General features: G+C 42.5%; 2 protein-coding genes across 2 annotated transcripts in view; one reads left to right on the top strand and one right to left on the bottom strand.

Annotated features, from left to right (window-relative positions):
- Positions 1–4,424, bottom strand: part of l(3)80Fg (dnaJ homolog subfamily C member 16 l(3)80Fg) — a 94,518-nt gene extending 90,094 nt beyond the window's left edge. The window contains exons 1-2 of the mRNA XM_080283911.1: positions 4,276–4,424; positions 995–1,061 (exon numbers count right to left, since the gene is read on the bottom strand). Of these exons, the coding sequence (XP_080140037.1) occupies positions 995–1,061; positions 4,276–4,424 (216 nt within the window). The remainder of the gene's footprint in view (positions 1–994; positions 1,062–4,275) is intronic.
- A 1,033-nt stretch (positions 4,425–5,457) lies between these two features.
- LOC145414375 (histone lysine demethylase PHF8-like) overlaps positions 5,458–25,703 on the top strand; it is an 82,900-nt gene continuing 62,654 nt past the window's right edge. Inside the window, exons 1-5 of the mRNA XM_080283910.1 lie at positions 5,458–5,555; positions 14,006–14,091; positions 14,884–15,001; positions 16,535–16,695; positions 18,337–18,478. Of these exons, the coding sequence (XP_080140036.1) occupies positions 5,458–5,555; positions 14,006–14,091; positions 14,884–15,001; positions 16,535–16,695; positions 18,337–18,478 (605 nt within the window). The remainder of the gene's footprint in view (positions 5,556–14,005; positions 14,092–14,883; positions 15,002–16,534; positions 16,696–18,336; positions 18,479–25,703) is intronic.

The following is a 25,703-nucleotide window of genomic DNA, read 5'->3' as shown; positions in this document are numbered from 1 at the left end:
CATGAACCTGAACAATCTCTTTCTCTCTCTTTCGCCTCATCATTCGCGCCCCTCACATTCCACGTTGCCATCTTTAACATGTCTTTGTCCGGTCTATGAGTGAAAGTTTATTCTGCTTTTGATGGAAATGGTACACTTTTTTCCCTCAATATATAGTATTCACAACTCATCTTCAAAACAATTTTCATGAACTGAGTTAAAAAAAAAAAAAAAAAAACTCAATGAATAAAAAACAAATAAAAAAAAATTGTCTCTGATGTCTCATATCTTTGAATGACCAAAACAATGTTGTTTTCAGTGCGTCAGTATCAGGTTTGTGCTGAGATGCAGCTTAATGCCTATACTTTGAACAGGTAAACCATTAAGTATTTAATTTTCATTAACTCCATGTCCAGCGTGATTCAGACTCAAACAACTGCTGGTCAGTAACAACTGGTCGCAAGCATTAGACTTTCAACCACCCTGGAAAAAAAATAAATACAAAAATATGCATAGGGCATCTACTTTTCAAAGGCATAAAAATTGTGCTACATTTCTTCAGAATTCTGAAGCTCCAGCACAGAAAACAACAAGTCTCAAGCTACTGGAAACAAAGTTTTTTTTTTTTTTCCTTAAAATTTTTCTATCTACATAACAATAAAATAAGTATGCTATGGCCACAGTTTGAAAGTAGAAACAATTAACCATTCTAACAAGACAGGAATGAATCGTCTGTGACAATAAACTACAAGGCTACAGAAGAGTTAAATAAAGAAAATTTAAGTCATGTATTTCTCATCAGTTACAAAGGCTTCCTCACACCTCTTCCTTACCTGATAATTTCTGTACAGCTATCATATGGCTTCCCTATCTTATTAATGTTGTATATGTCAGTATTTAAATGACAACAATACGGTATAGTTCACAATATAAACTCCTAAGAAAGAGACACCATAAAGCCCCTCAGTCAACAACAATACAGTACAACACCAAAGAATCAGATTTCAAGCCTCACCTCATATGCCTGGTTGATCTGAATGAACCTGGATTCTGCTTCAGAACTCGGGTTCTTGTCTGGGTGCCTGCAATTCAAGGTATGTGGTAAATGGTACTGCAACACTTTGACCTTCCTGACTCCTTCACTACAATGACATATTGTACCTATATTTCTGTAGTAGTAGTAGTAATAGTAGTTGTTCCCTAGGCAGTCTGGCCAAACAGCCCTGAGTCCCTTAGGAAGGCCATGGCCGAGACCGGGCCTTCCCACAGAGCCCCCAAAGAGTGCATGTTGCGCCGCTGGCACAGGCGACTGTTCTAGATGCTACCAAATAGGCTAATTTTATTCAGTTTATGGAAGTTCTGATGTAGAGTGGTTAATGAAAGTAATTTCTAACTCCATCTGGAAAAAACACTGTAACAGTACAGGTACCTCTCAGTTTACACGAGTTTAAATTACTGTACAAGTTTTTGACATAACGCAATGTAAAAAAAATCTTTCTTTTTGTTTACAAAAAGGTTGGAATGAATGTTATGAATGTAAGTGATAGGATAATAGTAGTAAAAATTTTGTTTGGTGGGATGGTGTTTCCTATTGTTTCGGCATATGCTTCACAGGCAGGCCTGGATGAGGTAAAGAAGGATAGATTTTGCGATGACTTAACATGTGTAGTAAGTGTTATGGGGCATGATGAGACTGTAGTATTAGAGGGGGATTTAAATGGTCATGTAGGTAAAGCAGCTCAAGGATATGAAGGAGTACATGGGGGATGTCCATATGGTACAGGAAATGAGGAAGGGGAAAGGATACTCGAGTTTAGGGAGGCAATGAACATCATTGTGTGCAACAAACATTTTAGGAAAAAAAAAGACTAGGTTGATTACATACAAGTCTGGGGGAAATAGCAGCCAGATAGATTATATCTTGGTCAGGAGGGCTGATGGGAGGTTAGTGAGGGATATTAAAGTTATAGGAAGTGAGGAGTGTGTGCAGCTCATTCGTTTCGTTTCGTTTTTTAAAGGCTCCAACATGCTTGCATGTGTCGGCCTTGGTCACCTAATGGCGGCTCTCCACGCTGCACGATCCATTGCAGCCTCCCTGTTCAGTCCCTTAACCCTAAGGTCACACTTAATGACCTCGTCCCATTACACGGTGCTTAAGAAGTGGGTGATGCAAGAGGACCTATACACCTAGGAGGAAAATACATAAGTCAGAAAAACCAGGCAGTAAGGGATGCCTTCTATAGCGAGATGAAGAGAGTGGTGGCTGAACACTAAGACGTGGAAGGATGTACGGAGCCCTCAAGACCAACCTCCTGAAAGTTACTGATTTAGTATGTGGACAGACAAGAGGCCCATCAAGACATAAAGTGACTTGGTGGTGGGATGAGGGTGTAGAAGCTGCAGTTATGGCCCATACACAAGATACCATACAACAAATACAAGAACTAAACACTCAAATAAACAATAAAATATCAGAACAGCAAACACTAAACTGGAACAATTATCTCCAAAGACTTGACCACAAAACAAACACTAGTAAACTCTACAAAACACTAAACAACATCACACTCTCCAATACCAACACTACACACTCAAACGCTGCCATCACAACAACAGACACCATACCTTCAAACAAACAACAGGCAAACACTCTAATCAATCACTTTTCACAAGTCAGCCATCAAAACCCCCATCCCGAAGACCGACGTATCATCCGATGTAAGAGACAGTTCCCCACAGACCCAGACTATGCACCTTTCACTTACAACCAGACGAAGCACATCATTAACAACCTTAAGCACTAAATCTGTCTGTGGACCAGACAACATCAGCAACATTCACCTTAATCACCTTGGACCACAAGGCACACAAGCACTCACCAACATATCAAACAAACTACAGCTACTCACACAACTTCATACCCAACATCTGGAAGCATGGCATCATCATCACTATCCCTAAACCCAACAAAGACCCCACGTTACCTTCCTCACACCGCCCCAAATGAAGGGCTACAAAAGAGGTTTACAGGGCAAAGTCTGAGTCTCAGAGGCTTTTACTTGATAACCTAAATAGTGTGGAAAGGAAGAATATGACAATTAAGGTGGCAAATCTGATGAATAGGGAAAACAGGGATATCATAGATTAGCAGTATGTGAGTGATGAAAGTAAGGTACAGTACTGGCAAACAGTGGGGATACAGTATTACAGACGCCTGGAGAAAACAGTACCGTACCACACATTTGGTTACCTAGCTATTGAATAAGGAGTTTGACTGGAGCTTTATCTCTTTTCTGTCACTACTAAAATGGTCACTGCTCCTCAGTACTTGAGAGGAGCATGTGGAGTGACGTGGAGGGACAGGTTGACGAATGAAGAAGTGAAGGAACGTTGTGGGGTAGATGTGGATGTGGTTGAAAAGATTAGGAGAAATACACTGAGGTGGTTTGGACATGTGGAGAGAATGGAGAATGAAAGACTGACTAAGAGGGTGTATGTAGGTGAGGTGGAGGGAGGGAGAGGGAGGGTGTATGTAGGTGAGGTAGAGGGAGGGAGAGGGAAGGGTAGACCGAGGATGAGGTGGAGGGATGGAGTTGAGAGGTATATGAGGGAGGGAGGGGTGAGTTGGGGGGAGGGGAGTCAAATGGTGGGTGACAGAGTGACTTGGAGGCATTTTGTCTGCGGCCACCCTTTGCGGGATTAGGGCGTCGGGCTATAGATAGATAGATAGATAGTGAAATAATACCAGAGTACCACTACACTAAGTGGGTGGATGATGGGTGCCACCACCTACCACAAAAACAGATCAAAATCTTGTAAGTCTGTAGCTGGATGAAACTATTTCACTTTTTTTTTTTTAATTCATTCTATCTCTACCATAGCTTCTTTTGCAAATGAACCCTTTAATCCACACTTCCCAACTCAAAACCCCCGATTACCCACCAGTCCCAATATCGTCGAGGGGGGAGGGAGGGAGATAACTTGGAAATGGTTGATTTGCAACAAGTCTGAAGGTTCAACTTGATCAATTCACAACAAGAAGCATGAAAAAGTCATAATTAAAATCTATGGTTGGCCAAAACTGCAAACGACTGATCTAAGCCCCACAATATCAAGTGGGTTATTCCGCCACTACTACACAGGTAGGTAGAAGGAAAACGTAGTAAAAACTGATAATTTTTGCATTGGTAATTAACACTAAAATAACAAAATTTTCCAATTATCCACAATTCAAGTTAACTGAGCAATTCATAAAGTGGTACGAATAGTTAACAATTTCATCAACACAATGCTTACCATTCCTTCGCCAGCATCTTGTAAGCCTTCTTGATAGCTTGAGAGTCAGCATTTCTCTTAACATTCAATATTTTGTATGGGTCACCAAGTTTAGCCACCACACACATACATATCTCGAATATTATACAGAACCACAGCCAGGTTCTCATGACTGGAATTTCAGTACTTACGTATTTATTACGAGTATTTAGTCTTTACAGTGGATGTGAGGCTACAAACAGACCATAAATAAACCACTATTTAACATATTAGTGAGAGGAAGCTTTGTAACATATCAAATGTCAACATTATGTGTACAGAGACCTAACTGCAGCAACAACTAACTTAAGACATGCGCCCAGCTGATCAATGACTGCGGCATCGCTTACAGCACGGAAATGGAAGGGCCGGGTTTCATCACAGATGTTTTGCAGATTGTGGTAGTTTTAGTCCTATTATAGTAGTAATAATGTGAGGCGTAGCCTTTTTAGTTTCCACAGGTCATATATGGTCTTTCTGTTTTCCTTGTTTTTCTTTATTTTCTCCATACAGAAGTAGGGATTTCTTTAGTTTGGTCCCCATATTTTCGGAGTTTGTCCAAATGTTTCCACAATATTTTTTCCTATCTTTTTCTATTTTTTTAATCTTTCTTTTTATGGTTACCGACACAAGCACCAGTCTAATTATTACCATACACCCATATTTTGAGGGGAATCGTAATGCCTTTTCAAGAATAAAATTTATAATCATTGTTGCCCTGCTACTCCCACAGACTACGATCCTGTGAATAGATGTCTATCGAGCATCAAGTGTATTGAAAACACAGGTTATAAGTCCAATTCACATAGATTCCTTCCCATATAGGGAACCCCTACAACCAAAAGGCAGACGACCTAGGTGATAAAGCTCTGCTTATGAACTATGACTCTCCTGAGATAAATGCTGAATAGGCTATAGTTATACTATAATACTATAATGGTTAGAATACCATTAAAATCTTTAGGAACGGAGCGATTTCTAGATTTTGCAGCATTTGCAGTTAATTGTATATAAAATGTTTCACGTTAACATGGTATATATTATTAAAATGTTGTTTGAAATGAAATTCTTAAATTATTGATTAGGGTCATATTTGCCAGAGAATATTTGCTGCATTTTATATTAGCACACCCTTTCTACCAGTTGTGTATTGTTTTGAGCAAAATGGCGTTAGACGTTATTTATTGTTTATGTGGACAATCAACGGATTTGTCCCGGTTTATGATACAGTGTGATATATGTAAAGACTGGTTTCACGGCAGGTGAGTATATGGTGATAGACGAGTGAGTGAGAGGTGAAATTTCCTTTTATTATGGATTAAAACAGTCGTGTAATTCTCCCAACATTAACCTCCACTACATCCAACCACTTCTACTGTGTAAACATTGATAGTTTGTTGAGGGTACAGAGCCCATGAAAAATAGAATGGGTTACATTTCCTGATATGAATTAGACAGTAGATGGAACAAAATGAAATTAACCCGGTCGGTAAACTTGCAGTTTTGTCTGGACACAATTTCCAAATAAGTGATTTTGAATAGGCCAAGCAGTGAAATGAAAGAGCGTGACTAAATATTCTTGTCTTAGTTATAGTACCGTCCATTGTTAATTATTTTTTGGTTCTGTTATCATTTCAAACCCTAAAGGAATTCATTATTTTTCTGTGCCTATGGTATGGATGGTTCTCTCAATGACAAGAACTTTGAGTACCGGTACCAACACTTATCACTGCAGCTCAGTAATAATGGCAATACAGATTTTTTTTTCTCTCTGAAATTTCAGTCAGAAGCTGCTCTTGTCGCGACCAGATCTGGTGATTTATGAGTGTGTGTGTACGTTGGTTTCCACCGCACTTTACTGGCCTTGAGTGGTGGCCAGTAAATGACCTGATGCCAAGGGCGGTCATTTTGAATGAATCATTAACGATGGCCAATGAGCGACGTTACAGTTTCCTATGTTTTAGGCCAGTCATTTTTAACCTACTTTCCCTAAATAGGAAAAGGAGACTTTTCAAATGAATTTGAGTTTAGTCTAGCTATGGCGACCGTGCAGTGTACCTGTCCGAGTTGTGATTACGGGTTTTACGAAATTGTAAATTTTTCTGAAAACGACCATGCTTCTACCAGATTCCTGGACGAAGTGTCCAGGAATAAAGACAGAATACTTCTGTCTGTATTTCTCAAGATAATTATTCCTATTGGAACATATGACTGCTACACTCCACTACTTGTTCGTCGCTGCAGCACATCTCTTCAAGCCACACGGGCAAGCCAACAGCCACTGACTTAAGGTTAGTACAGTAAATACAACACGGCCATAGTCAAGGTTAGGTTTGATTGATTAGGTTAGGTTAGATTAATTAAAAAAAAAAAAAAAAATGACTTCATTTAATACAGCACAGCCTTATACAAGGTTAGGTTTGATTGGTTGCTTACCTGTGAATAACTAGTGGGAAATAAGAAATGGACTTCTTGTATAGTCTCACCTGTAAGACATGTTGCCCGGTGTATTTGTCATAACGGGACTGGAATAAGGCTTTTGTGGTGCTGTGACTATATTCTTGGGAAGTGAGTTCCAAGCAAATACACTGAGGTGGTTTGGACATGTGGAGAGAATGGAGAAAGAAAGACTGACTAAGAGGGTGTATGTAGGTGAGGTGGAGGGAGGGAGAGGGAGGGGTAGACCGAGGATGAGGTGGAGGGATGGAGTTGAGAGGTATAGGCTATGAGGGAGGGGGGGGGTGAGTTGGGGGGAGGGGAGTCAAATGGTGGGTGACAGAGTGACTTGGAGGCATTTTGTCTGCGGCCACCCTTTGCGGGATTAGGGCGTCGGGCTATAGATAGATAGATAGATAGAGTTCCAAGCATTGATCACCCTTATTGCAAACCAATTTCCTTTTGGGGTCATTCTTTAGTGGTCAGGCTTTGAGAGTTGTAGGGATTGTTCTCTCAGCTGGTTTGTGTTGAGTCTGAAGAACTTAGATAAAGAATTGTCTTCATATCCATGGATAAGTTTATCCTCCATCTTCCTTCTTTCGCTTAACGTGTGAAGTCTAAATTGCCCGCATCTCTCGTAAAGTAATCCCTCCAGTCCTGGAACCAGCTTCATCGCTCGCTGCTGCACTCTCTTCAGTGTCTGGATATCTTTCACTAAATACGGTGACCAGGACTGCTCTCTATAGTTAAGAACAGGATGCACCAGTGAGAGGTGAAGTGGTACAAAGACTTCCTCATGCAAGGCGGTGAAATTTCTTTTGATGACTCCATGTCTTCCGGTACTGTTGACTTTCACTGCTACCTGTGCGACGTGGGATGAAGACTTCATGTCCGATGCCATCAGGATTCCCAGATCTTTTTCTAAGGTGGTTTTTTTCAAGCATTTTATTACCAACTTTATAGTTGGCCCCAGGGTTTTTGTGTCATTGTCATATACTTGTCTGCGTTAAAGTTCAACAACCACCTGCCACTCCACTCGTCCAGTCTCTCCATGTCTCTCTGCGTTGCGCTGGTGTCTTCGTCTGACCCGATGATTCTGTATATTTTTGCATCACCTGCAAACAAGGTGGCTGTAGATTCCAAATTTGGGACCAAGATGTTGATATGCTGTATGTGATTGAAGAGGATGGGTCCAAGCACAGATCCTTGGGGAACTCCACTCAACTGGGAGCCAGTTTGATGCCTCATTTCTAATGAAGACTGTGTAGAGTCTCTGTGAAAGAAAGCTCTTGATCCAGCCTAAGACTTTCCCCATTATTCTCATCACCTCAATTGTGATGCACAGTCTTTGGTGGTGGACCATGACAAAAGCTTTTTCACAATCTTAAGTATAGGTGTACCCTGGTTTAATGATGCAGTTGGTGAGGTAAAAACCCATCGTAATGTGGGGTATCGTATATTGGGATAGATTTAACATGTAGCTAAAGTAATGTGGTGCATTTTTCAGCTTTTGGTTCCCCCCCAAACCAAGTCCAAAACCCACCCAAATGAGCCCCAAAACAAGTTTAAAGCCAGTCTAAATGGCCTAACAGCTGTAAAGAAAGCTAACCTAAGCCTAACATCTGTAAAAACCTTGCTAATACCAATAAATAAAATCTGAAAATTGTCAAATATAAGTGTGGGAAAAAATCAAGCCTAGTAAACTGTACCGTACTCCAAAATGACAATGTTCACCCCACCTATGGCTGCAATACGTTAACGTACAGTAAGTCTAAAAGCAGTTTATGAATCAGCCTAAACACACAATTTTAGTCTAAAATATCATCAAAATCAGTAAAATTAATCGAAACCCAACGTTAACCTGGGGTTTGTCCATCGTTAGGTGGGGTATGGTGGTATTTCAACGCCCATTGTTAAGCTGAGGTATCGCATCGAGGGGTAGCTACAGTATGGTATATGGAGGTTTACCTATAATTGACATCAGCACTTTTGCCATGGACTACTGCTTTAATTGGATCATCCAGGTAGCAAAGCATATTTGCCAGATGGCTCCTGTTGCTTCGGAAGCCATGCTGTGCATCACTGATCAGGTTGTTCCATGTCACAGGGTTTACAATTTCCTGTTGAATGTTACTCTCTTTTATTTTGGAGACTATGCTGGTCAGGGACACTGGATGGTAACTTAGTTGTTTAGTTCAGCTGCCTTTCTTGAAAATGGGTGAGCTGTTGACCCACCTCCAGTCACTCGGAACTTCACCAGCCTCGAGAGATGAGCAAAATACGTTGAGTAAAGGGTCACACAATGTATCTGCACAAGCTTTCAAGGCTACTGGTGACACACCATCCATTTGGCTTATTTCATTTTGTGTGATCTTGGGTCCCTGGAATACAGGCATACCCTGGTTTAATGATGTACCATAATTGGTTAGGTAAAACCCTATTGTTAGGCAGGGACCGGGGTATCGTATATCAGAGTATTTTTAACATGTAATGTGAAGTGTTTACCAGCCATGGGTTTCCCCCCAAACCAAGCCCAAAATGCACCCAAATGAACCCAAAAACAATCTTAAAGCCAAGCTAAAAAATGGTCTAACAGCTGTCAAGGAAGCTAACCTAAGCCCAACGCCTGTACATAATTTACTAAAACCAACAAATAAAGCCTGAAAATCATAAGGAATAGGTTAGAAGATATCAAACACCTCTCATCACTTCTTGTAAGTCCATGTCTGGTCCTGGTCATCATCCTTGCTAGCTATCCCCTCCAAGGCAAGGGGACATGTGGTGCTCCCTAGCACTCAGTCATCCTCCTTAAAGCCCTCAAACCCCATCTCAAGGGGAGGGTCAGAGGGGGGGGGGATGAAGCCTGGCGAGGTGGGGTGATTGTAGTGGGAGACATGCACTGGCTCTAGGGATGGCGATGGAGTGTGATGTGATGAGGCAGGCGGTGGTGATGGGATGCGATGCGTTGGCTCAGGCATTGGTGATGGGGTGCGATATGATGGCTCGGGCAGTGGTGATGAGGTGCGATGCGATGGCTCTCGGGATGGCGGTGGAGTGCGATGCAATGACAGAGGAGGTGCTGAGGGAGACAGCTGCTATGACTGATGAGGTGGCGAGGGAGACCGCTGCGATGACTGGTGAGGTAGCGATGAAGTCAGATGTGGTGGCTCACGTTGTGGCAAGGGAGACAGGGACAGTGGCCAAAGTGGTGTGGGAGATGGAGGCTAGGGCAAGGAAGGCAGTGATGAGTGGCAGAGTGCCTTAGTGGAGACACAAGTGGCATGGGAGACGGGGACCGGCTGGAGGTGAGGTCCAGCACTAGGGGCCAAGTACGTCCTCGACAGGAGGAGGTCCTGGGTGTTTCTCTGCTGGTCAATGGCAGGGGAGAGGCATTGCTTGTCGAGGGCTGGGGAGATGCTCTGCTGGTTGAAGGCTGGGGAGATGCTCTGCTGGTTGAAGGCTGGGGAGATGCTCTGCTGGTTGAAGGCTGGGGAGATGCTCTGCTGGTTGAAGGCTGGGGAGTTGCTCTGCTGGTTGAAGGCTGGGGAGATGCTCTGCTGGTTGAAGGCTAGGGAGTTGCTCTGCATGTCGAGGGCTGGAGAGATCCTTTGTGGCTTGAAGGCATGGTGGGGGCCTGTTTGAAGAAGGCAGTGATTGTTGTCTGCCTGGCCTCCATCTCCATTTCCAACAGCATCGTCCTGTACACCTTTGTCCTCTCCTCCAGCTGATTAGCTGTGTCCCTGCTTTGTCCTACGAGAGGATCGTATGTGTGCATCAGCACAATGATTTCATCCAGCTTAGTCAGCATCTCCCTCAGAATTGTTATATTGAGGGATCGCACTTCAGGAACGACCTCCTCCTCCTCCTGTGGGTCCTTGTGTGCCCGTTGAGTCTCCAGATTGAGGAACTCCTTGTTGTTGAGCTCCTCCCTGTGGCTTTCGAGAACCTCCTCAACATCCTCCTTGTCGATCTCCCTGAAGCCCACCTCGTGCGATAGGCTAATTCCATTATGTCCTGCTGCACACGATGCACCGGCAGAGCTTGCACGCCCTTGGGGAGGCTGGTGAAGGAGTGCATGCACTCTGGATACAGCTTCCGCCACACACCATTCATGGTGGACTGGCTAACTTCACGCCATGCTGCAGTGATGTTTTTTTATGACGTGGCGTATACTGTAGCCTTTCAAGAATGTTTGCACTGTCGTTTTGTTGTCGCTGTCACAGGCCCTCACCAGCTACTGCATAGTGTGGAGGAGGTAATATGCTTTGATTGCAGTGATCACCCCTTAGTCCATGGGTTGCAACAACGACGTGGTGTTGGGGGCAGGGACACCACTTCAATGTTGATTGCCCATTCCTTCATTGTGGGAGGATGGCTAGGTGCGATGTCTACCACCATGAGAAGTCAGTTTGCCAAATTCTCCCCAGAGGGGCATACACCTTTAGGACACGAGAGAGGTACGAGTGAAAATATGACGAACAGATATCGGAAGTCAGTCAGGCCTTCTTGTTGGACTTCCAAATCACCCCAAGGTTCTTTAACAAACGGTACCTCACCAGAGCCCTGGAGTTCTTGGAGTAGTAGACAGGGAGCGGCTTCAACCTGAGGCCATCCTCGGCTTTGCCCCCCAGCAGGAGTGCAAGTCGGTCCTGTGAGGCCTTGAACCCTGGTGTAGGCTTTTCCTCTGTTGCAAGGAATGTCTTTGAGGACATTCTTTTCCAAAGCCCAGTCTCATCAAAACTCCAGACCTGCTTTGCACTGTAGCCACCCTCCACAATGCTGAGTTTCAGTTCGTCAGGAAACACTGCCGTCACCACTGTATCTGCACTCACCGTTTCACCGTACATCTTCATGGGGTGGAGATTAGCTTGCATCTTGAACTGGTCAGACCACCCATGGCTAGGCTTGAAGATCCTGCCTCACCTTGATTTCCTTCTGTAGCAAGAGAGCCTTGGTGCAAATAGTTGCCTGGCTTGTGGGTGTCTTCCACCGGTTCTGATCCTCCACCCATGTGCATAGCGTCCTCTCCAGCTCCTCCATCGCAGGCTCTCTCTGGTGGGTGATACGGGAGACGGATAAGGTTGCAACCTCCCCAGCAGCAGCCTTAATGGCCTTCCCTTCTTGATGATGGTGGAGACAGTCAACTGGGCCAGGTGGAGAGCAGAGGCGATAGAATACCTGTACGCACTCTTGCCTTTTTCGAGGTGCTTAAGAATATCTAGCTTGGCTTCTAGAGGCACAGTTTTACACACATGCTTCATGGGAACAATAGCAGGCCACTTACCACCCCAACTGGGGCCTCCACTAGCACCACCACTAGCCCTGCCACGTGCAACACCATTACCAGACATGATCGCACTTATTTAGGCCAAAAACACACAAAATTACACTTCACACACGAATAGTATCACTGCTCTACTCACGGCACTGCTTGTACACAGTTACAACGCACTACGATAGCGGCATGCTTAACATTGGTGACTCAACACAATGCATGGTGGGCGAACGTAGGAGAGTTTCAGACTCTGAGATGGCCGGTGTGAGAGGAACGATATGGGTGAGTTCGGGATGGACGATGGCTGTGGGGCCTGTGCGAGTGTTTCTGCTTATCCTGAGAGGTGGGTGGGCTGAGCTGGCTGCGGGAACATGCGCGATTTAAAATTTTGGCCCATAGCCTGTTGACATGACATCGGAGGGCCCATCATTAACCCGTATCTGCTGGGGGTTTCCTGCCATCGCCCACTCCTCCTTTCTGGGAATTTCCGAGATTTTGGGAAAAATACCTTTACTTCAAACCCTAATATCTGCCAAACTAACATAACTTTGTCTGAGCATTTGCCATAAAAATATCTAAAATAATGCAAGAGAGGCAACATTCCTTCTTACTTGTAAGGGAGGTAGTTTATTTATAATAGCAAGGTTATTAATAGGTTATTAATAGATAGACAAGGTATGTGGAAGGTATTGAGAATATATGGAGTGGAGGGGAATTGTTGAGTGCTGTGAAGAGTATGTACGAAGGAGCTAGGGCTACGTTGCAAGTGGATAGTGAGCTGAGTGAGTTCTTTGATCTCAATGTGGGACTGAAACAGAGTTGTGTGATGTCTCCATGGCTGTTTAATATACGGCATACATGGATGGGGTTTTAAAGGAGGTGCAAGGTAGGGCAGTGGATGTGGGGGTGGCTCTAATGAATGAGGGTGAAATTTGGAAGATTCCGGTGTTGCTGTTTGCTGATGATACAGTGTTGTTGAGTGAAGATGAATGGGAGTTGCAAGGTTTGGTGAATGAGTTTGGGACAGTGTGTGGGAAGAGGAATCTGAAAGTTAAGGTAAACAAGAGTAAAGTTATGGTGTTTGAGAGGAATAAAGTCATAGAATGTACAATGAAGTTGGATGGTGAGGATATGGATAATGTGAGTGCATTCAAGTACTTGGGTAGTGTGATGAGTAAGGATGGAACTTTGGGGGATGAAGTACATGAAAGGGTACAGCAGGGAATGAAGGTTATTGGTTCACTAAAAGCAGTGATAAGAAATAGGGAGGTGAATATGGAAGTTAAGAAGTCACTGCATGATAGTATTGTGATCCCTACCCTGACGTATGGAAGCGAGGTATGGACCTTGCAAGAGGGGAACAAGTCAAGAGTGAGAGCAGTGGAAATGAGTTACTTGAGAGGAGCATGTGGAGTGACATGAAGGGACAGGTTGACGAATGAAGAAGTGAAAGAACGTTGTGGGGTGAATGTGGATGTGGTTGAGAAGATTAGGAGAAATACACTGAGGTGGTTTGGACATGTGAAGAGAATGGATAATGAAAGACTGACTAAGAGGGTATATTAGGTGAGGTGGAGGGAGGAAGAGGGAGGGGTAGACCGAGGAAGAGGTGGAGGGATGGAGTTGAGAGGTATATGAGGGAGGGGGGAATGAGTTGGGGGAAGGGTAGTCAAATGGTGGGTGACAGAGCGACTTGGAGGTGTTTTGTCTGCGGCCACCCTTTGCGGGATTAGGGCGTCAGGCAATAGATAGATAGATAGATTATTAATAATTCCAATAGCTTTGTTCCGAATTTTGTCTAGTCGTTTTAGTGCAACCTTTCCACATCCATCCCACAAGAGTGAGCAGTATTCAAGCAGAGAGTGCATATGACCCTTATAAATTATAGCTACTGTAATTCATCAACAAGTTAACAGTGAAAAAACCTTGACAGGCAGTCTTGGTAAACTAGGTGAAGGTTTCCTTTCTTGGTATGCAGGTTCATGAAACCATTACTTGCAGGTGTGTGGGTGTGCGGGAATACCAGGCAGTGGATATTGACCGATTTCACTGTCCACGCTGTGAACCATACAACGGACCCTCGGTTTGTAAGTGCCTCCATTGTTGTGTTGTCCTTCAAAGCTCGGTTTGGTATGAACCACAGTACAGTACTGTAATAGTATGTGGTGTAGTTTACATTAATTAGCCACTGTGATAAAGCTTGATAGCCCAGGATGCAAGGGGCTTGAATAATTATTGAGTTTCAGGCCCTGGTATGCTGTTGATAGTTCTCTCTCTCATTTTCATTCTTTTTCCTTTTCTTCTGAATCCTACCTCACTCTCTTCTTACATGGTTAAAAAAGATCAGGGTGATGATGGTCTTCATCATAATGAGGATAGCCCTGACTGTGTTGTGTATTACTGGTATATATTTTTGAGAATTGTTTTTAGGTGTTTGCATGATGTTATTTTTCTAATCCAAGGAATGATAATCTTTTCCAGAGAACTTTTTTCTATTCCAGTAGCCAATTAAGTCTTTAGTACAGTATTTCTGTACAGCATAATACAAGTACAACACTAGTTCTCCAGCACCCTTGGTTGCAGAGCCTTGCCAAATGAACCGTTTTGCCAGACCAACTGAGGCCACATACGTCATTTATAGTAATTATTAATGTTTATGTTAGCTTATTTCAGGCATAAAGTTATTTAAGATTATTGCATAAGCTATCACTGTTTGTGGTATTTTTCATTGTTTTTTTTGTTTTATTTTTGTACATAGGTAACTGATGTGGTTGTAGAAAAAAAAAAAAACACTCCTTTTTCATTCCAAGCATCTAATGCATTGAATAGAAACTGACTATATCCTATGAATAAGACTGTATTTTATTTTTTCATTTCAGTAAAAGCCCGTTTGAACTGGCACCGCCATGACTACTCTGAGGCAGATGCTGGCTCTAAGCCTGTTCAGACTGGTACACAAGTTTTTATTAAAGAACTCAAAACTAGACATTTTCCCAGGTACGTATTCAAGTGGTTAGTTTTGGACAAGAAAGTACTTTACAGTATAGTAATGTACTTTATATTCTCATGAAAAGTCGCTCTTTGTGACCCGCATTTGCTGTTAAGTCCACTGTACTATAAATTGTAGAATAATTATCTATCATAGTTCAGTTCATCATCATCTAGAAAGGAGGTCCAGATGATGATGAACTCATTTGCTATCAAGAAAGCTGATGTACCAGTTTCTCCCAGTTAACAGTACCATTGTATGGACAGAATTTTCATATTTTGGGAAACAGCGATCTTATCATGAGGAATGTCTGTATCGGTTTCTCAAATATGTGCTAATCCTCGGTAGCCTAGTAATGTATGTTGATCTTAAGAGTTGTTGGTAAATGATTAGCTGCCATCAACTCTGAGTAAATTCTCCTGAAAATAGGAAGAATAAAATAAGAGATACATCACTGAAAGGAAGAGGTTATTATCAACATAATAAGTAAAGCTTAGAAAACTAATGGCTTGAGTACTACAGTTAGTTTGTCAGGAGCACTGTCACTAAGCCCTTCATTTGTGTAGCCGTTTTATGTATGGTATCTTGGAAAAGTACATTGCAAATGGATCCCATGCAGAGTGTTCCATTAGAACTTTTTTTGATGTGGAGAAAAGACCAAATTTTTCCAAAAGCTCCATTTGACCTTGAGTTTTTGCATATGCATCCCTGCATGCATACATGAATGCGTGACTTCCTGACACGTAGGAGCACGTATGATTTGGTTATATGGTTACCACCCAGCGTTGTAAATGGTTTCTTGGCTTACAGGAAACCATTTGGCTTGTCACTCAATGTAAAGTCACCTGTAAAGGAAAGAAAAGCAATAAGAAGTGACAGGAAAGATGGGAGAAATAGGAAGAGAGGAGGACAGGCACAGAAAAAGAATGATAAAGGCTAAGGAAGAAGTAGGCAGCACTACATCAAGTGAGTGGATGATGGTCACCACCACCTACCACCATATATATATATATATATATATATATATATATATATATATATATATGGTTTCAGAGATGTACCATAGTACAGTAAGACCTCACTACAACGGACTAGTAGGGGCCCAAGCCATTCCGAAAAGAACGAACTTCCAATAAAAGCGACATCCAGACTTCCCCCTGCTAATCCGGACTTTTTCCGATATATCAGACATTAGTCCAGATTGCACCAATATTTTTTTTAACTGTTTTCACTACTGTTGCAGTACTGTACTGTGTTGTACCTTTACTACATTAATCAAATAGTATAATACTTATTATAAAACAGTACTGTACACTGACAAACATGTCTTTTATTTGCCTTATTGTGGTGATCATAGTTGAAGTGATCCGGCAGTCCGGACTGCTTATGGCTTTATTGGACATTTTCCGATACATAGGAATTTAGTCCGGTAGCTCCTCAAGTCCAATTAAAGCAACTTCCGGTCTATTGAAGTCCGTTATATCGAGGTTTTACTGTATAATGGCATGCTTGTTTGTTAACTATGCATATATGTGTTTTAGCTGTGAGGATGTGGTATGTCGACTACGAGGACAGCAGTTGACACTTCCCTACATCGTGGCAAATGGCTTCACTAAACCCATTTTAGTGGAGGATAGGAATGGCCTAGACCTCATTGTCCCTCACGATTCCTTCAATGTCCTGGATGTGGAAAACTACGTAGGTGAGTCTTGCCACCACACGAATAGTGTAGAATAACACATTATATTCAGTGCATGAACAGGTTAATGCACACAGTTATGGGTAGTTACCTGGACTCTGAATCACATAACATCTAGAATTATCATTTGTGTTGATAAAGCTAGTGTCTTAAACCTTACAGCATAATGGGCAAGGTAAGCAATTTTTCCAGCACTTAACTGTCCAGGAAAGGGATCCGTGTTACTGAACTGTATGTATACCATAACAAAAATATGTTACAGTAAATCTTAACTTTTGTCTTTTTTTTTTTTTCTGTGTTCATTTTGTTTCCCGTAATTTCACTGTAAATAATAGAAAAATTACCTGTTAATGTTTCAGTGCTATCTACCTACAAGGCAGCTTTGCCACTTTCTCCCAGTTAGAGTACCAGTGTTATAGAAAAGTTTAGATATTTTAGAACAGACTGCTGACTAATAGTAACAAGTACCTTTGTGTTGCCCTGGGCTGCTTCTGATTTCAAGCTTAAGTTGGAAAAGTACAGTAAGTATTTATGCTCATCCCTTGTTTTAGTTTGTTTCGTATTTTGTGTGGTACAGTGGTGCTGGAGAGGGATGCTTTCATGTGATGGCAGTGATGGGACCAGGCTTCTCAACTGCCTGGTTATAATGATAATAATAATAATAATAATAATTGTTTTTTTTGTTTCTCAAAAGTGTCAGTTCTTCCTTTGGGAATTCACTTGCGCTCAACACACATTTTTTTTACAGTTACAAGAATTGTGACATCTGTCATATCATATATAATACAAGCTACATCATATATATATGAAAGTGGCAATAATTATACCCTATAATCATCCATCATAGTACCTCTCTCTGGGTCATAGCATTTTGAAAAAAGAAAGGCTTTAAGCTGTCTCTTAAAGGATTCAACTGAAGAGAATTGTCATACGGACAATGGCAATCTGTTATATAAACTAGGGACTCTATACACAAAAGAACGATCAGAGAAAGATGACTGGTGAATGGCTCTAGGCTCGTTAAGACGCAAGGAGTCATCTTCACTGCATTACATCACACCCGGGCGTGCCAATGGGAGTTTTAACAATGCAGCAAGATACTGTACTTCGGTTCACCAAACTTAAGAACTTTGAATGTAATAAGACACAGTTTAAATTCAGTTCTGGCATCTACTGGTAACCAATGCAACTCAGTCAGGAACAGGGTAGTTGAGGTTCTCAGGGGAGACCAAAGATAAGCTGTGCTGCCCTGTTCAACATAGACTGAACTTTTGTTAGTATGTTATTTGGAAGACCAACCTACAGTGAATTGCAATAATCAGCATGAGACAAGACCACTGCATGGACCAGTATTAATAGGTAATGTCTATTCAGAAATTTTTTCACAGAGTACAGATTTCCGATATGCAAGTTACATGCTCTGACAATCTGATTAATATGTTCTTGTACTTTAACTTTGAATTAAAAGAAGCACCCAGTTTTCAAACATATACCTATGTCCCACAGCTACGGTACTTCTCTATCTCCCAATTGGTGACGGGCAATTTAAGGCTCCAGTCCTCTGGTTTCGCATTTCAAATGAGCCTGGGTTTGCAACTACTGCTACTAAAACTGTGAGATAGTGATGAGTATTTTCTGTTACAGGCTCTGAACATGAGGTTGATGTCATTGATGTACAGAGACAGACAGATGTTAAGATGCAGTTACATGAGTTTATAGAATACTTCCTCAGTCCAGCGAGAACAACAGTTCTTAATCTTATCAGCCTCGAGTTTTCAAATACTAGGTAAGTGAGAAGGATAATGTTCCTTAGGTGCATGATTGAGCCCACAGATTCCTCCTCCTTTACTGCCCAAGCCTCACAGCAGTACAGCATTATACTTCTAACACATTCTGGATACAAGGACCCTGCTTGTAGGGAGAGCCCTTTAAATGTCAGGAGGGGCAGTAACTCCCTAAACTTCTTACAATCACTCCTTACCCTTGCTACCGAACTAGCTCCAGCCCCACCCGTAGCACCTATGTCTCCCAAATAACAAAACTCCTCCACACACTCAAGACTTTCCAGCTAAATCCTTTCCATCCTGTCTGCTACTGTATGCTCTCCTTTACGTACTGCTCATTCAAAATGAACATTATTGTACCCTGCTTATAATACTGCTACAGCTCTTATGCACCCACTTATTACAAACACAGCACATTGTGGTAGTTGATAGTAACCATCATCCACTTACTTATTATGTAGTGTCTCTTCTCCTTCCTGTCACTTTTATACAGTACTGGTACTGTCCTCATCAAATGACTCTACACTGGGTGACAAGCCTAATGGTTACCTGTATACATTGCTGGGTGGTAATCATATAACCAGATAACAGGGTGATGTAGAGCTTTCTGTGGTGCCCCTGTTAACAGGGTGAAGAGACATAAATGTGGTGTTCATCTTGAAGCCAAACTTCCGCAATCTTCCTTGCGCCTTGCCGTTGGAAGGTGCTGTCTGCTGCAAGGGAACATTGGTTCACTGCAGAGGCAGTTGCTTTCCTGCAGTTGATGAATCTGCAGAGCCAGATAGACGGGTTGCTCAACAACAGCAACAAATGCTGCTCAAAACGGACTTATTGCTCATACTCTTTCGGCAAACTGCACGTGGCTGACACCTGCTTCGACAGTACCACCACCTGCTGATATATATTATCCCATTTATTTTATCCATGTTTACTCTCAAACCCTCATTCCTCATTCTGTCACTTCATTTCCTAAATTTTTCCCCCACTACTCTCTCCTTCACATTCAACACCAAGTCAGCAGTGTACTGTACACTGTCTGACATGGGAGTCCAATTCTGAAGTCATATGAGAGCTTCATGCAGTGTAATAAGCAGTAACAGGCTTTAAACTTACCCCGGATGTACATCAATGTTCACGGAAGATTCATCACTTAACCCTTCGTTCACTCTCACCTGGGTGCGAGCTCCGCCATACATTGCCATAGCGACTAACCAGCCATTCTTCAAACCCAAACTTTGTGATTGCCCACTTCATTGCCTCTCTGAACACTGTCAAAAGCCTTATCCAATTCAACAAAAATAAATTACAGCTGTCTTTGTTCCTGTATATTTTTCTTAAAGCTGTTAAACAATAAACACAGTATTGCATCAATGATTCCTTTGCTTGGAAAAAGCCCAAACTGCATCTCATCAATATTCACACTTTTCCTTGTATCTTCCGGGACTCTACATTACCTTCATTACCTAGTCCAAAAGCTTAATGCTTCAGTAATTTCCTCTTTCTAGGTTATCATCTTTTCCCTTAGACACATTTACAATCATGTTCTTGAGCCAGTCATCTAGAACAACATACTCTGTTTCAATTTCAGGGTAGCTCTACATTGAGTGGCAAGCCAAATGATTTCCTGTAAACCAGGAAATCATTTACAACGCTGGGTGGTAACCTTATAACCAACCAACACGTGTTCCTTATGTGTCAGCAAGTGGGTTGGCAGAGGGTTAATCCCCCTTCCAGCAAACAACTAACTAAAAACACAAAGCTGAAGCCTCAGACCAAGACTGACCAACATTTAATGACTAAGGACCAAACAAAGGGCATGGTATGGATTGCAACATGGAACGTAACGGGTGGGAATGATGAGGTGAAAGAGAGAGAGATTGTGCAGGTGCTTGAGGGTGCAAAAATAGAAATTAGTGGACTAACTGAGACTAAATGAAGAGGTGAGAATGTGAGAGAGTGGGAGTATGTGTGGGGTATACGGGGCTCTTGCTAACTGCCAATGATTGCGAGCCATTTGTCTCCTAAGGTTTCAGATTTACGAGCCAAATAAATTTTAGTAGCCAAACAGACTATGGGCCGAAATGTTTTACAAGCAATAAATATATTTATTTACACATTGTGATGATTAGAATCATATAATGAGGTTTTAAGCATTCACAGTGGCGACAAGGAAAGACTAAATAATCGATCACAACGTGCTTTTTTGTACATTTAAGTGATATTTACTTATTCTGTAGTTACTGGGTTTTAAAGTGGATGTATTTTCTCCTCACCAAAAGGCGACTTGCAGGGAAAATTTGTTCACCGAAGGGAAAAAATACTCTCATTTGCGAGCTGTGGCTCGCCAAACAAGAGCCCTGGTATATGTACTGGAGTAGGTGAGAATGAGAGGGCAAAAGAGGAAGTATGTGTTGTGTGCAGGAGATGGAATGAGAATATAAGAGACTCTTGATCAGTTGGTTCATGGATTATGTGGGTAGGATTACAGATGTGGGCGATTGTGTGTGTGTGTGTGCACCAACGCAAGATCGTGCAAGCAGAGTGAAAGGAGTTCTGGGCAAGTGTGGAAACGTGCATGGAAAAGTGCGAGAGGAAAGAGAGAGTGCTTTTGATCGGAGATATGAATGGAAAAGTAAGGAATATGAAGGTGGATGAGTAGTTGTTGAGTGGGGTGTGCCTGCTGACGTGGATGAGAATGGCAGTGCTCTAGTGGACATTTGTGCAGGTAGGGGGTTGGTGATAGCCAATAACCTCTTTAGACACAAAATGATCCATGGGTATACATGGAGAGTGATGAGAAGGGTGGGTGATGAACTGAATGAACGGAAGGCAATGACTGATTATGTGTGTGTGGATGATAGGATGAGAAAGTATGTAGTGGATGGAAGAGCATACAGAGGTTGGGGGAATGGACCTGGTGGTGAAAATCAAGGTTCAGGTGCAATGGAGGAATAGAAGGAGGGAAGGACAGGAGGAAGTACTTCATACAAGGAGGGTAGAAAGGTTGTAAGAGCTTGGAAAAAAGGCAGAATATATGAGAGATGGTGGTGGAGCAATTAGGTAAATAAGATCTGGAGCAATGGGACAGGTGGAAGGTGTGTGCAAGGTATTTGCAGAAGAGATCTGTGTAGCTTGTGAGGTGGTGTGTGGGGTGAAGAGAAGACGTGAGGGGGTGCAAGGAACAGCATGGTGGAATGAGAGGTAAGACAAGCTGTGGCACAAAAAAAGGAAACATATAGTGAGTGGATGGGATGGAGAGGCATGGAGGAAGTTGGGAAACAGAAGAGAGAGAGATATGTACTGTAGAGAGGATGAAAGAGGTGAAAACGTTAGTAAGAGAGAGTAGATTAGAGGGATGAGGAATTTGGAAGGAATATGAGTGTAAATTGGTGGGAATGTAAGAAAATATTCTGGAAGGATGGAAAGAGAGTTTGACAGGGTGAAAAAGAAGTTAGTTGGGGAATGAAAGATAAAAATGGTAGATTGCTAGTGGAGAAGGGAGAAGAACTGAGCAGATGGAGAGAACACTTTAAGGAACTGTTAAACATACGGTAGAGAATGAAAGTAATGCAAGTATAAGTGGCTGGGGAATGGCTGGGAGAAGGAGGGAGGTGAAAAGGGAGGAAGAGGTCAGTAGGATGGAAGTAGTGGAAGCAATGAAGAAAGTCAGAGTGAGGAGTTCCTTGGACTTGTGGAGAGTATGGTGAAATGCTGAAGCATGGGGGAGAGCTAGTAGTAGAATGGATAAGGAAGATGTGCAGATTGTCCTGGGAGGAAGTTAGAGGCCCGGAGAATTGGAAGTCAGGTAAAATTATTTCCCTGTACAAAAGAAAAATGGAAGAAGTGTGTGGTAATCATAGGGGCATTCGTCTTCTTAGTGTAATGGGAAAAGCATATGGTAGGATACTTACTGACAGAGTTAGGGAAATAACAGAGGAATTAGTTGGAGAAGAACAGGGAGTTTTTAGGAAGGGAAGACATCATGTAGATCAGGTATTCATTCTTAGGTTTTCAATGAAAAAGTTTCTAGAGAAGGGAAAGAAGTTGTATGCAGCCATCATGGCTTTGGAGAATGCTTATGACAGAGTGGATAGACAAGGATTGTGGAAAATATGAAGAATAATTGGTGTAATTAATGTGAAGTTGTTGAATGCTGTGAAGAATGTGTGAGGGTGCTCAGGCTGCAGTGTGTGTGGGTAGTGCACTGAGTGAATTTTTCTCTTTGAAAGTTGGGTTGAAACAGGGATATGTCATGTCCCCATGGTTGTTCAGTCTGTACTGTAAATAGATGGGGTTATAAAAGAGATACAAGGTAGGGCAGTGGATGTTGGAGTGGCCCTAATGAGAGAGGGCACCATTTGGAAGCTTCCTGTACTGTTGTTTGCAGATGATACTGTATTGTTAAGTGAAGACAAAGGGGAACTGCAAAGCTTGATGAATGAATTTGGGAGAGTGTGTAAGAATCGGTATCATAAGGTGTGTATAAGAAAGAGTACACTTATAGTCTTCAAGAGAAATGAAGTCAGTGAGTGTACAGTGATGAGAAAATGGAAAATGTGAGTGCATTTAATTACCTGGGTAGTGTGGTGAGTAAAAATGGACGTTTGGAGGATGAAGTGTGTGAAAGGGTAGAGCAAGGAAGAAAGGTTGCTGGTTCTTTGAAAGCAGTGATAAGAAATAGGGAAGTGAGCATGGAAGTAAAAAAGTTACTGCATGATAGTATTGTGATACAAACTAACATATGGAAATGAAGCATGGACCTTGTTAGAAGGACACAAGTCAAGAGTAAGAGCAATAGAAATGAGTTATTTAAGAGGAGCATGTGGAGTTACATGGAGAGACAGACTGACAAATGAGGAAGTGAGGAAGCATTGTGTTGTGGATGTGGATGTGATTGGAAGCATTAGGAGAAATACTTTGAGGTGGTTTGGCCATGTGGAGAGGATGGAGAGCGAGAGACTTACAAGGAGAGTGTTTGTGCGTGAGGTGGAAGGGGTGAGAGGGAGGGGGAGACCGAAGATGAGATGGAGGGATGGAGTGGAGAGGTGTATGAGAGGGGTGTGTGTGAGCTGGTGGGAGGGCAGTGAAATGGTGTTGGAGAAGGTGACATGGAGGTATGGTGAAGCCTCGATAACTCGGACTAACTGGTGGGTAACTCCGTCCGAGTTGTGCGGTTGTTCGACCTAGACGGGTTTGTATTCTAAATCCGCATAAATCGTCACATTTTCATGCATACAAGTATTAAGGCACACCAAAGTACAATATGGTAAAATTGTGACGTCTCTTAACATTACAGTAACCCCCCCCCCTCCCCAAATTAGAAAGGATTACATTCCAAACCTCCTTGCTATTTTTTGACGCCTTCCTGAAAATGACATATACCGGTAATTGCGTAGTTGATGAACCACTGTTACTGTAATGCATTAGCCATAAATAAACGTTTTTTGTTAAATCTGTTTCCCCGTTGTTTTTAGTTGTTGGGCTCTGACAACTCCTGTGGCTGGTTGGGGTGGTTATGACTATGTATGTGGGTGCTCACACCCAGGTAAGAGTGAATGGAGATTTGAGTGATGAGTTTTCCGTGAATGTTGGTGTGCATCAGGGGTCAGTCTTGAGTCCCATGTTGTTTATCATGGTACTTGAAGCCCTCTCACGTGACTTTAGAAATAGACTCCCGTGGGAGTTGTTGTATGCTGATGATTTAGTGTTGATTGCAGAGAATGAATGGGAGGCGGAGGAAAAGTTTAGGAAGTGGAGAGATGGTATGGGGCAAAAGGGTTTAAGGGTAAATGCAGATAAAACAAAAGTGATGATATCTAGGGTTGGTGGCGGTACTGTCAAAGACGAGGGAGAGTGGCCAAGTGCAGTTTGCCACAAGGGCGTGGGAAGTAATTCCATCTTGTGTGGTGTTTGTGATAAATGGGTGGATAAGAGATGTAGTGGTATCAGAGGTAGACTGTGAGATAATGCTGATTTTATGTGTACGGCGTGTTGGGGTGAGCATGTGGAGATTGTCAGATTTGAAAGGATTGAACTTGCTGGTGAATCTCTTGAGTGTGTGGAAGAGTTTTGTTATTTGGGAGACATGTTGTGTGCTGGAGGTGGGGCTGGAGCTAGCTCTGTGGCTAGGATGATAAGTGAGTGGAAGAAGTTCAGGGAGCTCTTGCCTCTCCTGACATTGAGAGGACTCTCCTTGCATGCTAAGGGGTCTTTGTATGCAGCATGTGTTAGGAGTGTAATGCTGTATGATAGTGAGACCTGGGCAGTGAAGGAGGAAGATATTCGCTGGCTCAGACGTACAGAAATGACAATGATTAGGTGGATGTGCAGTGCGTCCCTACGTCCAAGGCCTGGAGGGGCTGGATTTACGATGGAAGAGTTGAGAGGTAGGATGGGACTGGAGTGTATTGGTGTTGTGATGAGGAGGGGTAGATTGAGATGGTTTGGACATGTGGAGAGGATGGGGGATGATAATTAGGTGAGGAAGGTGAGAAGTGTTCATATTGGGGGTGGGGTTATGAGGGGTAGACCGAGAAAGACATGGGACGAGGTCATTAAGTGTGACATTAGGGTAAAGGGACTGAACAGGGAGGCCCAATGTGGAGTTTGCACCACAGCAGGTTCAGAGCAGGAGGGTGGTAGCAGACAATGAACAGAGGATCTGAGGGGGGAGTTCACTTAGACATTATAATTATCTGAATTGGTTGTTAGAAACAAGTCCAATAGGTGGGAATTTTGATCGGGGTTGTCTGGTACACGGGTTGGTTGATTTGACTAACTGAATGAGGTAAAATGAGTCTGCAGATAGCTCATATTCAAGACTAGAGTCATTAATTCTGGCTGAATAAGTGAGCCATTCAACATTATGGACATTAAAATCACCCAAGATAGTAATTTCTGATGCAGTATTAACGTTAAGGACACTTAGTTGTGAAGACAGAGAGCCAAGTGAACACAGCTCTGGAGGGGCATTAGGGAAACGATAAACACAACAAAAATAAATTTAACCAAAAGAATTTAATTTGTATATGGAATAGTCCAAATAAGGACAATTAAATTTAGTTATCTCCTCCGGGACAATTTCTGATTTAACAAGGCAACATACGCCTCCTTTGGATCTGAAATTTTGAATCAAGATATAACCAGGAAAATTAAATCTATCTAAATCAGAGGTGGAGCTTACTTGAGTCTCTGTCAAAAATAGCAGATCTGGGGATTCAAACTGGA

Source organism: Coenobita brevimanus, chromosome 99 (genome assembly GCF_032717465.1).
Source record: "Coenobita brevimanus isolate Jiangsu-jjx chromosome 99, ASM3271746v2, whole genome shotgun sequence".
Lineage (NCBI taxonomy): Eukaryota > Metazoa > Arthropoda > Malacostraca > Decapoda > Coenobitidae > Coenobita > Coenobita brevimanus.
The sequence above is the reverse complement of the archived record's forward strand: the minus strand, read 5'-3'. Positions and strand labels throughout refer to the sequence as shown.